Here is a 12,264-nt window from a genome sequence, read left to right on the forward strand (position 1 = left end):
TTATCAATTTTTATCTCATCCATTAACTCCACTACCTCCTCTTTCACTTTGACTTTGGCAGCATCTTCTTCCTTGGTGAAGACAGGGGCAAAGTACCTCAGCCATGCCCTCTGCCTCCATGCGTAGGTCTCCTTTTTGGTCCCTAATCGGCCCCACCCCTCCTTTTACTACCCGTTTATTATTTATATGCCTATAGAAGACTTTTGAATTACCTTTTATGTTAGCTGCCAATCTATTCTCATGTTCTCTCTTTGTCCCTCTTATTTTCTTTTTCACTTCCCCTCTGAACTTTCTATATTCAGCCTGATTCTCACTTGTATTGTCAAACTGACATCTGTCATACGCGCACTTTTTCTGCTTCATCTTACTCTCTATCTCTTTCGTCATCCAGGGAGCTCTGGCTTTAGTTGCCCTACCTTTCCCCCTCGTGGGAATGTACCTAGACTGTACCCAAACCATCTCATGGGCAGCCCATTGTTCAATTACAGTTTTGCCTGCCAATCTTTGATTCCAATTTACCCAGGCCAGATCCGTTCTCAACCCACCGAAATTTGCCTTCCTCCAATTAAGTATTTTTACTCTAGATTTGTACTGGCCGCGCTAGACGTGCTCCTATCTAGTTATCCAGCAAGTTAAACACTTATTCAAAATAATTCTTCGTGAAGCCGTTTGCTGTTTGAAGCCTTTACTTGAACAATTTTGTGAAACTGTAAACAAAGACAAAGTATGTTTTGTACATAAACTGAGTACTATACATTCGATATTACATAAGATATAAACATATTTACAACAGTAGAATGGACTGATTGTATAACTATCTAACATTTGGACTAACTTCTATAACTATCAAATATTAACCTTTTATAAACATAGTGTTATCAAAATATTACTCTGACAATGTTGCTATTATGCTAAGGAACAAAGATACTCACAGATATTGCGCTTGGCCTAACATATGAAATCAGATTACATTGGATTGTAAATGGAACCTCTCATGGCAGATTCTCCATTACTCAAGTCAGGTTCTTCCTAGCAAAACTGCTTCCTGGGGTCAACAGGAAGAAAGGTAGGAAGGTCAAATGACCTCGCACAGGAAGAAAGGAACGAAGGTCAAATGACCTCACACAGGAAGAAAGATCAGATGACCTTTCCAGCATACAAACTGTTAACACAATAACCACCACCAGAGGGTGCTATCTGCACACATATAATGTTCATTGGTCCAGAACACTCCCGTCTGGGGTCGATAACGACTCCACATAGTCCGAACTCTACTCGTCACTGGAGTCCTCTGGCGACAAAAGAAGAACCACCTCGGAGACAGTCCGTCGGTTTCGATGATAGGATGCAGCTTCCGTAGACTGCTGTGAGGGGGTAGGTTGCGTTCTGCTACGCACAGTTCCAATCTGGGTATGGTGAGGTCTGGCTGGGGCGCCAACTTGCCTCTATCAAAGACAAAGCCGATTTTGCTTTGTCCTTCTTGAGTGGTGACCTTCAGATAAGCCACACTTGCAATGGCCTTAGCGGATGTGTCTGCAAAGACACAAAGCTCTTTGAATTGGGCATTTAAGGGAGAGAAAGACGAATAGCAGCGAGGTATTCGGATCTCCTGTAAGTCTTGGAGTGAGTCTCTCCATCTGTCCCACTCTGTTTCCATCTCTTCAGGGAGAGGTGAATCCCACTCTTCAGCGCGTGTGGAGAGTTCCCTGAGGAGCAGCCTGCCTTGTATGGTGACAGGGGCTAAGAAGCCGAGAGGGTCGTATAGGCTGTTGACTGTAGAGAGCACTTCTCTACGTGTGAAGGGTTTCTTGGCATCTAAGACTTGGAACGTGAACGTGTCTGTTGCTATGTTCCACGACACCCCTAGGCTACGCTGTAGGGGGAGGTCATCCGTGAAGAGGTCTAGGTCTTTGACGTCCTTAGCACGATCTTCAGGGGGGAATGCCTCCATCACTGCTGGTCTGTTAGAGGCTATCTTATGCAGCCTGAGGTTGGATAGTGCAAGTAGTTCCTGGGCTCGTCCGAGGGTACTGATGGCCTCTGCTTCGGTCGGGAATGACTTCAGTGCGTCGTCGACATAGAACTCTCGTTCGATGAACCCTCTCACATCACTGCCAAAGTCGTCGTCTTCTTCCTTGGCAGCCCTCCTTAGTCCGTATATGGCGACAGCAGGGGATGGGCTATTCCCAAAGACATGGACATGCATTCTGTAGTCCACAATGTCTCTATTGGGGTCATTGTCCCGATACCACAGGAAGCGGAGGAAGTCTCTGTGGTCTTCTCGCACCATGAAGCAATGAAACATGTGCTGGATATCGGCAGTGATGGCGACGGGCTCTTTCCTGAATCTCATGAGCACTCCCAAGAGGCTGTTGTTAAGATCGGGCCCTGTGAGGAGTACGTCGTTGAGAGAGACGCCCTGATATGGTGCACTGGAGTCAAACACCACGCGGATCTGTCTACTGCATGGGGTAAGGTAGCTTGGACGACCATTCTCCAAGATGGAAGTCTTGAGTGTGCTCACCTGAGATGGCTTGTTCTCTAGTGTGCGACGTCCTACAGGGTACACATTAACGAGGCATATCTTGGAGCGTGTTCTTGCGCTCACTCCTTCTCCACACACCTCGGTGCACCTGGATGTAATCTCCATACCAGCAGCTCCCTCTCTCTCCCCGCCGTGCTCTGATGCAGGAGGAGGCTTCTCTGACTTCCAAGGAGCTGGGCCTGGGTGTAGTGCTGAAACGTGCCGATCACTTTCACATTCAGTGCATTTTGCATCCACCTTGCAGTTCTTGGCGAGATGGCTCGTGGACGAGCAGCACCTGAAACATATAGAGTTCTCTTTAAGATATTGTTTCTGATCTTCCAGGGACATCTCCCTGAAGCCTCTGCACTTCTTTAAAGGATGGGGCTTGTTGTGGATAGGGCATTGTTTGCTCATATCCTCAGGTTTCTTCTGAATCTTTGTGTGCTCAATTGAGGACACTTGCATTTTGTGGACAGATATTGGTGTCTTTCCATGTCTGTTGAACTTGTCTCTTCTGGCAAGTGCTGGGTGGGAGGAGAAGAAGTTGAAGCTGGGGTCGTTCCTGGCTTTGGCTTCTTTACGGGTGAATTTAACGAACGCAGAGAATGGTGGGAACGCCACGTTGTGCTTTAGCTTGAACTTTGATCCAAACGTTATCCACTTCTCCTGCAGGTTAAATGGAAGCTTCTCAATGATGGGACTTACCCCTCTGGCAGTGTCTAAGTACGATAGACCGGGTAGGTAGCCGTCCTGCTTTGCGGCTTCGAGTTCCGACAGCAGATCTCCAAGGTTGCGGAGCTTCTGGGGTTCCTTACTCGTCAACCTCGGAAAGTTCCCCAACCTGTCAAAGAGAGCCCTTTCAATGGCTTCGGGCGAGCCATAGCTTTCTTCCAGCCTCACCCAAGCCTTCTTCAACCCCTCTGGCAGCTGCCCCACATTGGCCGCTTTTATCCTGCAGGCCTGTCCGGCGGACTCTGGGTCGAGCCATTTGATAAGGAGGCCGAGCTCTTCTCCTGCCGACAGGTCTAAGCCCGATATGGCATCGTGGAAGCAGGACTTCCAAGCCCGAAAATTGCCTCGAATACTTGTGTCTCGGCTAATGCAGCATCTATCTCTTTTTGTTGCTGCAGAGCGTCTAATGTGGCTTGGAGACGGGCCTGTTCAGCCTGGCGTTCCACTTGGTGACGGGCCTGTTCCGCTTGGAGTCGGGTCTGTTCTGCTTGGAATCGGGCCTGTTCTGCTTGGAGTCGGGCCTGTTCTGCTTGGGGTTCAGCTTGGAGACGGGCCTGTCTTACTTTTATTTCTATTTCACTGTCCGCATGCGCAGCTCTGGCTTGAGCTGCTACTAGCTTAGCCCGTGCTTTGGCGATGGCTATGCTTACTCTAGAACCACCCGATGACCGTGAACCAACTTGCGATCTGTAGTAACCGGAGCTTATAGACCGATTGTCACGTTCTACAGTTTCGTCTGCCTGTTTAAGGTCTTCTACTTGCTGCAAAGCACTTTCGTTATTATCTTCTGACATGTTGATGTGAGGTAGATGTGCTCTACGAGGTTAAGGCTTACTCTGGGTTCCTCCTGCTCTGCTCTTCACAGCTAGCCGTATTGCTATCTTTTCACTGTACTGGCCACGCTAGACGTGCTCCTATCTAGTTATCCAGCAAGTTAAACATTTATTCAAAATAATTCTTCATGAAGCCGTTTGCTGTTTGAAGCCTTTACCTGAACAATTTTGTGAAACTGTAAACAAAGACAAAGTATGTTTTGTACATAAACTGAGTACTATACATTCGATATTACATAAGATATAAACATATTTACAACAGTAGAATGGACTAATTGTATAACTATCTAACATTTGGACTAACTTCTATAACTATCAAATATTAACCTTTTATAAACATAGTGTTATCAAAATATTACTCTGACAATGTGCTATTATGCTAAGGAACAAAGATACTCACAGATATTGCGCTTGGCCTAACATGAAATCAGATTACATTGGATTGTAAATGGAACCTCTCATGGCAGATTCTCCATTACTCAAGTCAGGTTCTTCCTAGCAAAACTGCTTCCTGGGGTCAACAGGAAGAAAGGTAGGAAGGTCAAATGACCTCGCACAGGAAGAAAGGAACGAAGGTCAAATGACCTCGCACAGGAAGAAAGATCAGATGACCTTTCCAGCATACAAACTGTTAACACAATAACCACCACCAGAGGGTGCTATCTGCACACATAAAATGTTCATTGGTCCAGAACAAGATTGCTCCCTGTCCTTTTCCATAGCTAATCTAAACATTATGATACTATGATCACTGTTCCCTAAATGTTCCCCTATTGACACTTGCTCCACTTGACTCACCTCATTCCCCAGAACCAGATCCAGCAATGCCTCCTTCCTCGTTGGGCCAGAAACATAATCAAGAAAGTTCTCTTGAACACTTCAGAAATTCTTCCCCATCTCTACCCTTTACATTATTATTATCCCAGTCTATATTAGGATAATTGAAGTCCCCCATTATTATTACTCTATAGTTCTTGCACCTCTCTGTAATTTCCCTACAAATATGCTGCTCTATATCTTTCCCAGTCGGTGTATTCTATAGGTGGCCTATAGAGTACACCTAGTAGTGTAATGGTACCTCTATTATTTCTTAACTCTAACCAAATAGATTCTGTCCTTGACCCCTCTAGGACATCCTCTCTCTCCAGCACTGTAACATTCTCCTTAACCAATACTGCCACCACACCTCCTTTCTTTCCTTCCCTATCTTTCCTGAACACATTACATCCAGGAATATTTCATACCCAATCCTGCTCTTTTTTGAGCCAGGTTTCCATTACCCCCACAACATCATATTCCCATGTGGCTATTTGCGCCTGCAGCTCACCAACCTTATTTACAGTGCTTCATGCATTCACACACATGCACTGTAAACCTGTCTTAGACCTTCTTGTATTCTCTCTCAATCTGACCCCACCCAATACCTTATTATTTCTTACTCTAGTGCTATCTGTCTCTCCCCATCCTTTGTGCACTTTGTTTTTCCTTTCTACTGCTACATCCTGGTGCCCATCCCCCTGCCAAATTAGTTTAAACCTTCCCCAACAGCACTAGCAACCCCCCCCCCCCCCCCCACAAGGACATTGGTTCTGGCTCTGTTGAGGTGCAACCCGTCCGGTCTGTGTAGGTCCCACCTCCCCCAGAACCGGTCCCAATGTCCCAGGAATCTGAAGTCCTCCCTCCTGCACCATCTCTCCAGCCACACATTCATCTGCTCTATCCTCCTATTTCTATACTCACTAGCTCATGGCACAGGGAGTAATGCAGAGATTACTACCTTTTGAGGTCCTGCTTTTTAATCTCTTTCCTAGCTCCGTAAAATGTGCCTGCAGGACCTATCCTTTATTCAACCTATGTAATTGGTACCGATATGGACCACGACCTCTGGCGGTTCACCCTCCCCGCTCAGAACGGATCGATCACTTTTCCCATGGATTTTTTATTTCTCTATGGAATGTATATTCGTTGGGAATTTTGGACTATCTCTTTAAATGTTTGCCATTGCTTATCTACCATAACACCTTTTAATCTAATTTCCCAATCTACCTTAGTCAACTCGCCCCTCATATCTATGTAATTGGCTTTACTTAAGACTCTAGTTTCCTACTTAAGAATGTCACTCTCAAATTCAATGTGAAATCCTATCATATTATGATCACTCTTCCATAGAGGATCCTTTACTATGAGATTACTAATTAACCCTGTTTCATTACAAAGAACCAGATCTAAAATAGCCTGTTCCCTGGTTGGTTCCATGACGTATTGTTCTCGGAAACTATCTCAAATGCATTCCATGAACTCGTCCTCCAGACTACCCTTGCCAATTTGATTTGCCCAGTTTATATGAAGATTAAAGTCCCCACGATTATTGCATTACCTTTATTACAAGCTCTTGTTATTTCTTGTTTAATACTCTGTCCAACGGTATAGCTACTGTTAGGGGGCCTATAAACTATTCACACCACTATTTTCTGCCCCTTGTTATTTCTTATCTCCACCCATACTGATTCTACTTCCTGATCTTCCGAGCTGAGATCCTTTCTCACTACTGTCCTTATGTCATCCTTTATTATCAAGGCTACCCCCACCTACCCCCCACACCTCCTTTTCCAGTCTGCCTGTCTTTTCGAAACATCAAGTACCCTGGAATATTTAGTTTCCAACCTTGCAACCACGTCTCTGTAATGGCTATTAGATCATACCCATTTATCTCTATTTGTACCACCAATTTGTCTACCTTGTTACTAATGCTTCATGCATTCAGGTAAAGAAAGAGCCTTTAGTTTTAACTTTTTACCATTATTCCCTGGTTTCACCTTATTCGCTGATGCTCTATTATCTTTACACTCTCTGGCCTAGAAATTCAGTTGCCTTAGCGCCGCTTTTGAGGCGCTAGAGGGACTAGCGCCAGAGTTATGGCCAGTTTAAAAATTCCCTGGGGCCCTAAATCGGCGTTGCACCGGTAGCGTTGCGCCGGCACCGATGACGTCATCGGTGTGCGCAGCGTCCCGGTTGCCATGCCGACGGGCCCTAGCGCCGAAATTCAGTTGCGGCCGCCTCGCCCGTGGCAGCCGCAACTAAGACTCTGGCAACAGAGTCTTGCATGAGTTTGCGCCGGCGCATTAAAGGCCCCGCGGCGGCCGGCCGCTTTCCCGCCGGCCGCCTGCCCGCAGCTCCCTCCCCGGACTTCTCCCCCCCACCCCCCGGAACAGATGCAAGCCCGGCACTTGTCCGAGGTGCCGGGCTCATTTTTAGACAGATTTGCGCGGGCCGCGGCCGGGTGCAGGCAGCTCCTCCTTAACGGAAGGAGGAGGCCTGCACTTCCCGAGCCTGCCGCACCGCATCGGGTGCCGCAGCGCCGGAATTGCGGCGCGAAACGGCAGTTAGCGCCGATTTACCGCCGCAAAGACCCTTCAGTAGCGCCGGCAGCCGTTTGGGCGCGGCCCTGCTGAATTTTTGGCGCGCGCAGGGGGACTTAGCGCCGGCACTAACTTCCGGCGCTAAAGCCCTGGCTAAGCCAAAACCCAATTTCTAGGCCTCTGTCTCTTCCTGTCACACACTGCTTATCTTTTCCAATTCACTACATTGCTCTATTGCCTTGACTTTTCTCTTTAGATTACTAAATTTCCTCTCCCCTGTCCCCTCCCCCCACCCCACCCCCTTTTTAGTTTAAAGCCCTATCTATAGCCCTAGTTATTTGATTCGCTAGGACACAGATCCCAGCCCAGTTTAAGTGGAGACTGTCCTAACAGATCAGCTCCAACTTTCCCTAGTACTGGTGCCAGTACCCCATGAATCGAAACCCCTTCCTCCCACACCACTCTTTGAGCCATGCATTTAACTCTCTGATCTGCTTGACCCAATGCCAATTTGCGCGTGACTCAGGTAGTAATCCAGATATTATTACCTTTGAGGTTCTACGTATTAATTTAGACCCTAGCTCCTCAAACTCCCTCAGCAGAACCTCATTCTTCGTTCTACCTATGTCGTTGGTTCCCACATGGACCACGACAACTGTATCCTCCCTCTCCCACTCCAAGTTCTTCTCCAGCCACAAGGAGATGTCCTTAACCCTGGCACCGGGCAGGCCACACAGCCTTTGGGACACCCGGTCACGGCTGCAGAGAACAGTATCTATTCCCCTGACTATACTGTCCCCTACCACTACTACATTACTTTTTACTTCCCCCACTTGAATGGCCTCCTGTACCACAGTGCCGTGGTCAGTTTGCCCATCCTCCTTGCAGTTCTTGTTCTCATCCATACAGGTAGCAAGTACCTTGTACCTATTGGACAAGGTCAAGGGTTGAGGCTCCTCCACCACTATATCCTGGGTCCCCATACCTTCTTGACTCACATCACACCCTCCTGTCCCTGAGTAATGACTAAGTCTAAAGTACTACTTAACCTAAGAGGTGTAACTGCCTCCTGGAACAAAGTGTCCAGGTAACTCCCCCTCCATGATGAATTGCAGTGTATGCAGCTCGGACTCTAGCTCAACAACTCTGAGCCCAAGTTCCTCGAGTTGCAGATATTTACCGCAGATGTGGTTGCTCGGGATCATGCTGCTCTCCACAAGCTCCCACATGCTGCAGTTACAACACACCACCTGCCCTGCCAACTCTATCTAACCTTATTTTATTTATTTAATTAGTTAAAGGTTTTATTCAAGTGATTATTTTTATTTCTAATTAGTTAATCTAGTTTAAGTTATTATATTTTAATAAAGTAATAGGAGTTATTATTTTCCCAGCTCTTAATTTAACCCACTACCCTAACTTAAAGAGCAAAGAAAAACTGTAATACTCACCAACCAATCACCTACCTGCTGTCCTGTGATGTCACTCCTTGATTTTTTTTTAAATATTTCACCGTTCTGCCTCCGCTGCTCTCAGTGAGTTTAGGCCTCCGCTCCGACCACGCTATTTATTTACCTGCCTCTGCTCCGGTACCCAATCAGGTCCACTCTGCCTCTGCTGCTGCTCAGTGAGCTCTGGGATCCTAGGATTTATAAATGGAAGCAAAGAAATAATACTAAACCTATACAAATCATTGGTTAGGCAGCAGTTAGAATACTGTGCCCAATTGTGAATGTCCTATTTTAGAAAGGCTGTCAAGATCATGGAGAGGGTACAGAAGAGACTTATTTATGATGGTAATACCAAGAATAAGAGGCTTTAGTTGTGAGGAGAAATTTGAGAAACCAGGTTTCTTTTCACTAAAGCAAAAGATGTTAAGAGGAAATATAGTAAAGGCACTCAAAATGAGGATGGGTTTTACTAAAGTAAATTGGGAAAAACTATTCCACTGGCGAATAGGTAACTGAAGGGCATAAATTTAAGATTATCAGAAGAACAAAGGAAGAGGTTAGGAAATATGATTGTTTTACAGAAGGTTGTTAGGACATTGAATGTCCAGCAAAATTCATAATAAGTTTTAAAAGGATAAATATTTTAAAAAGACAAAACTTAACAGGGTATGGAGAAAGAGCAGTGGAATAGGACTTTCTTTCAGAGAACCAGTACAGATGTAATGGGATGAATGGCCTCCTACTGTGCAGTAAGATTCTATGTGACCTTTGATGCATTTAATACAGTGGAATAATTTTTAGAAAAAACTCAAGTAAGAGGACTGGGGCTTTTTACGTCATCTCTACCTCTAGTGCATGGATTCAAATCGAGCCAGTCAGAATTCAGATTGAATTTGCATCCATTTTGTTCATAGCACACAGCCTGATTGTGAAATACATTATTTAAAGAAAAGATAAGAGAAATTAAGTTTAATGGTGTCTGGAATGCAATTTGTGTAAATACAGATGTAACATTTTGTAAATTCATTCAACAGCTGAACGTGTTAATCAGCTTAGTGTTTTAACCTTGAGTTTGAATTTTGAGTTTAAAGATTACGTATGATAATGCAATAACATTTTCTCAATTTTTTCTGTCTTCTTTAACATGAGGATTTTTTTTTTAATGAGTTAGTGATCCACTGTTCTTTAACTGTTGCCATATTTATTTCTAGGTCACATCACTGACTTCCTTGAATTCAGATGGTAGAAATTCTGATGACTACATCTTGGTCTGTAAAGAGGATGATGACTTGGTGCATGAGCAGCCATCTGAGAAATTGGAAACAACAGGAGTCACATTAGAGAAACATCAAACCTCACAGGCACCCAATGCCACTGAAGCAACTGGAAAACAAACACAGCAGTCTCCAGTTTTTTCTGACCCTCTGACTGGTGGAGTTCTGGGGTCACCATCCAGCAACTCAGGATCCAGTCCAGATGACGACAGTAGCAACAGCAAGGATTCTGATTTCACCATTGTCAGCCCACTGGACATCTGAATGGTTTCCAGTCATATTGGCCTCCATGTTGGTAGAAAACCTATTATCTGCACGCTAATAAAATTCTGTATGGATTGCTTGACAAATGCAACACTCCTCTCTCAGTCTGAAAATGGTATAAAGTTTATAGGGCTCCTTACAATGTGCCCTTGTTATTAAATAATGTATATTGGATCGTAGTTAAATGATGGATTATTGTTAAATTTGGTGTCCATCTCACATCCACACCAGTCATAAAATATCTTTAGCCTTCTGTCCCAAATTGTTCTAACTGCTTGATTTGTCTTGTAAGCCGAGTTTTGGTATGGTGGCCATGAGTATCTGAATCGATGCAGAAACCTGTCTGGGAGGATGTGTCTGCTTCTGTGCTCTGTATCTGCTGTCTGAGACAGATAGCTATGGGACTATGGGAGTTTTCTTGTGGAAAAAATATATAGTTTTATTAACTGAAATTGGTGTGGGTATTTCTAATAAAATAAGATATTTAGGGATAAAGAAGGTATTCACTAATCCCACCCTGTCTCCTATTTATACTCAGTATAAATTTGTGATGGCATTTTGAAATGCTGACAAAGTATAAATGTCTAATCCCTCTGACTTGTGGAAGTGATGTGGTCACTAACATATATTACTGGAGTACTGGAGCCTTTTATTCATTGTAGCTTTCCCTTGGTAATGGAAATCCAATAAATCCTTTGCATCTGGTGATGATTAAACAGATGAGATTAGACTAATGCTGTTTTATTAATCTGCCAATTTGATTTGGTGTCTTTGTAGCTTTGTTGCCTTTATGCTAATTGCTGTTTGATTGCATCAGCAATATCGCACTGAAATGTGTTTACATTGTGCTTCCAATTTTACAATAAGGAAATGGTGTCTTTTTATTCAACTGCTGTATCTCATGTATGTGCCCATGCCTAGGAGCATTTTGCAAAGCTAGGCACTGGGAATTTCATAACTAGCAAGTCAATATTGCTGAGTAGTTAGTTAAAAAGTAGCTGCCTGAATATTTTATACTGTTTCTACTATGAGTACATGCTACCAAGCAATTGTAATAACACAAATGTTCACCCCCTTTAGCAGTATATGTTCCTACAAGTTACTTTGCTGCAATGTTTAATTTTGCATATAGTACATGTAGAATGTCTGGTGTATAACTGAGAAAATTACTGGGAAGTATTGTACCAACATTCACTGTAGTGGTTTAGTATAAAATCTCATTTAAACTTTTAATATAAGATCTCAAATGTTCAGTGAACCACCCATGAAATACCTAGAATACCATAACCAAATTATGTGCTTATTGAAGTATTGGCCTGTTATATAGAAAGTGATGTTGTTAAACCAAATTGTCAGTATAAAGACTAATTTTTTTTACAGAATAGGCTTACAGGAGTCCTTCTGTACTGTACTGAAGATGAAATCATATGCACGACCTGTAATTTTGTTGGAACTACGCACATTAAATTGCAGAACATAGTTTCATCCAGAGATATAATGGGGACTCTTAATGGAGCAGAACTTGCTTAATGTTCTGATATATTGCTAACCCAAGAAATAAATAAAATGACCAACAAACCATAACTCTAACTTGACTTGTTTCAACAGGCTGACTTTAAAAAGCTACTAGGTGTCTGGAACCCACTCTAGGGGCTGGATTTTCATTGAGGAGGCGTGTAGGAGGCGGGTCTACAACTTTCGGGGTTGTAGTCCCGCCTCCATCGAGTTGTGGCCAACCCACGTGATTTTCACTTGATTGACTTTGTTGAACCCGCCCAGCGGGCTCAGCAGGCCAATTAAGGGCCACCCGGCAACAGGTGATGT

The 12,264-nt window shown here is 44.2% G+C and overlaps 1 protein-coding gene across 2 annotated transcripts in view; it reads left to right on the forward strand.

Moving 5' to 3' along the window:
• Positions 1 to 12,018, forward strand: part of tbc1d5 (TBC1 domain family, member 5) — a 508,566-nt gene extending 496,548 nt beyond the window's left edge. For both annotated transcript variants that reach the window (XM_085988017.1, XM_085988016.1), the window contains one exon: positions 10,114 to 12,018. In XM_085988017.1, coding sequence (XP_085844143.1) covers positions 10,114 to 10,440 — 327 coding nt within the window. In that variant the 3' untranslated portion in view covers positions 10,441 to 12,018. The remainder of the gene's footprint in view (positions 1 to 10,113) is intronic.
• The last annotated feature ends 246 nt before the right edge of the window (positions 12,019 to 12,264 follow it).

Source organism: Somniosus microcephalus, chromosome 5 (genome assembly GCF_052327205.1).
Source record: "Somniosus microcephalus isolate GS21.2 chromosome 5, FLI_Smic_1.0, whole genome shotgun sequence".
Lineage (NCBI taxonomy): Eukaryota > Metazoa > Chordata > Chondrichthyes > Squaliformes > Somniosidae > Somniosus > Somniosus microcephalus.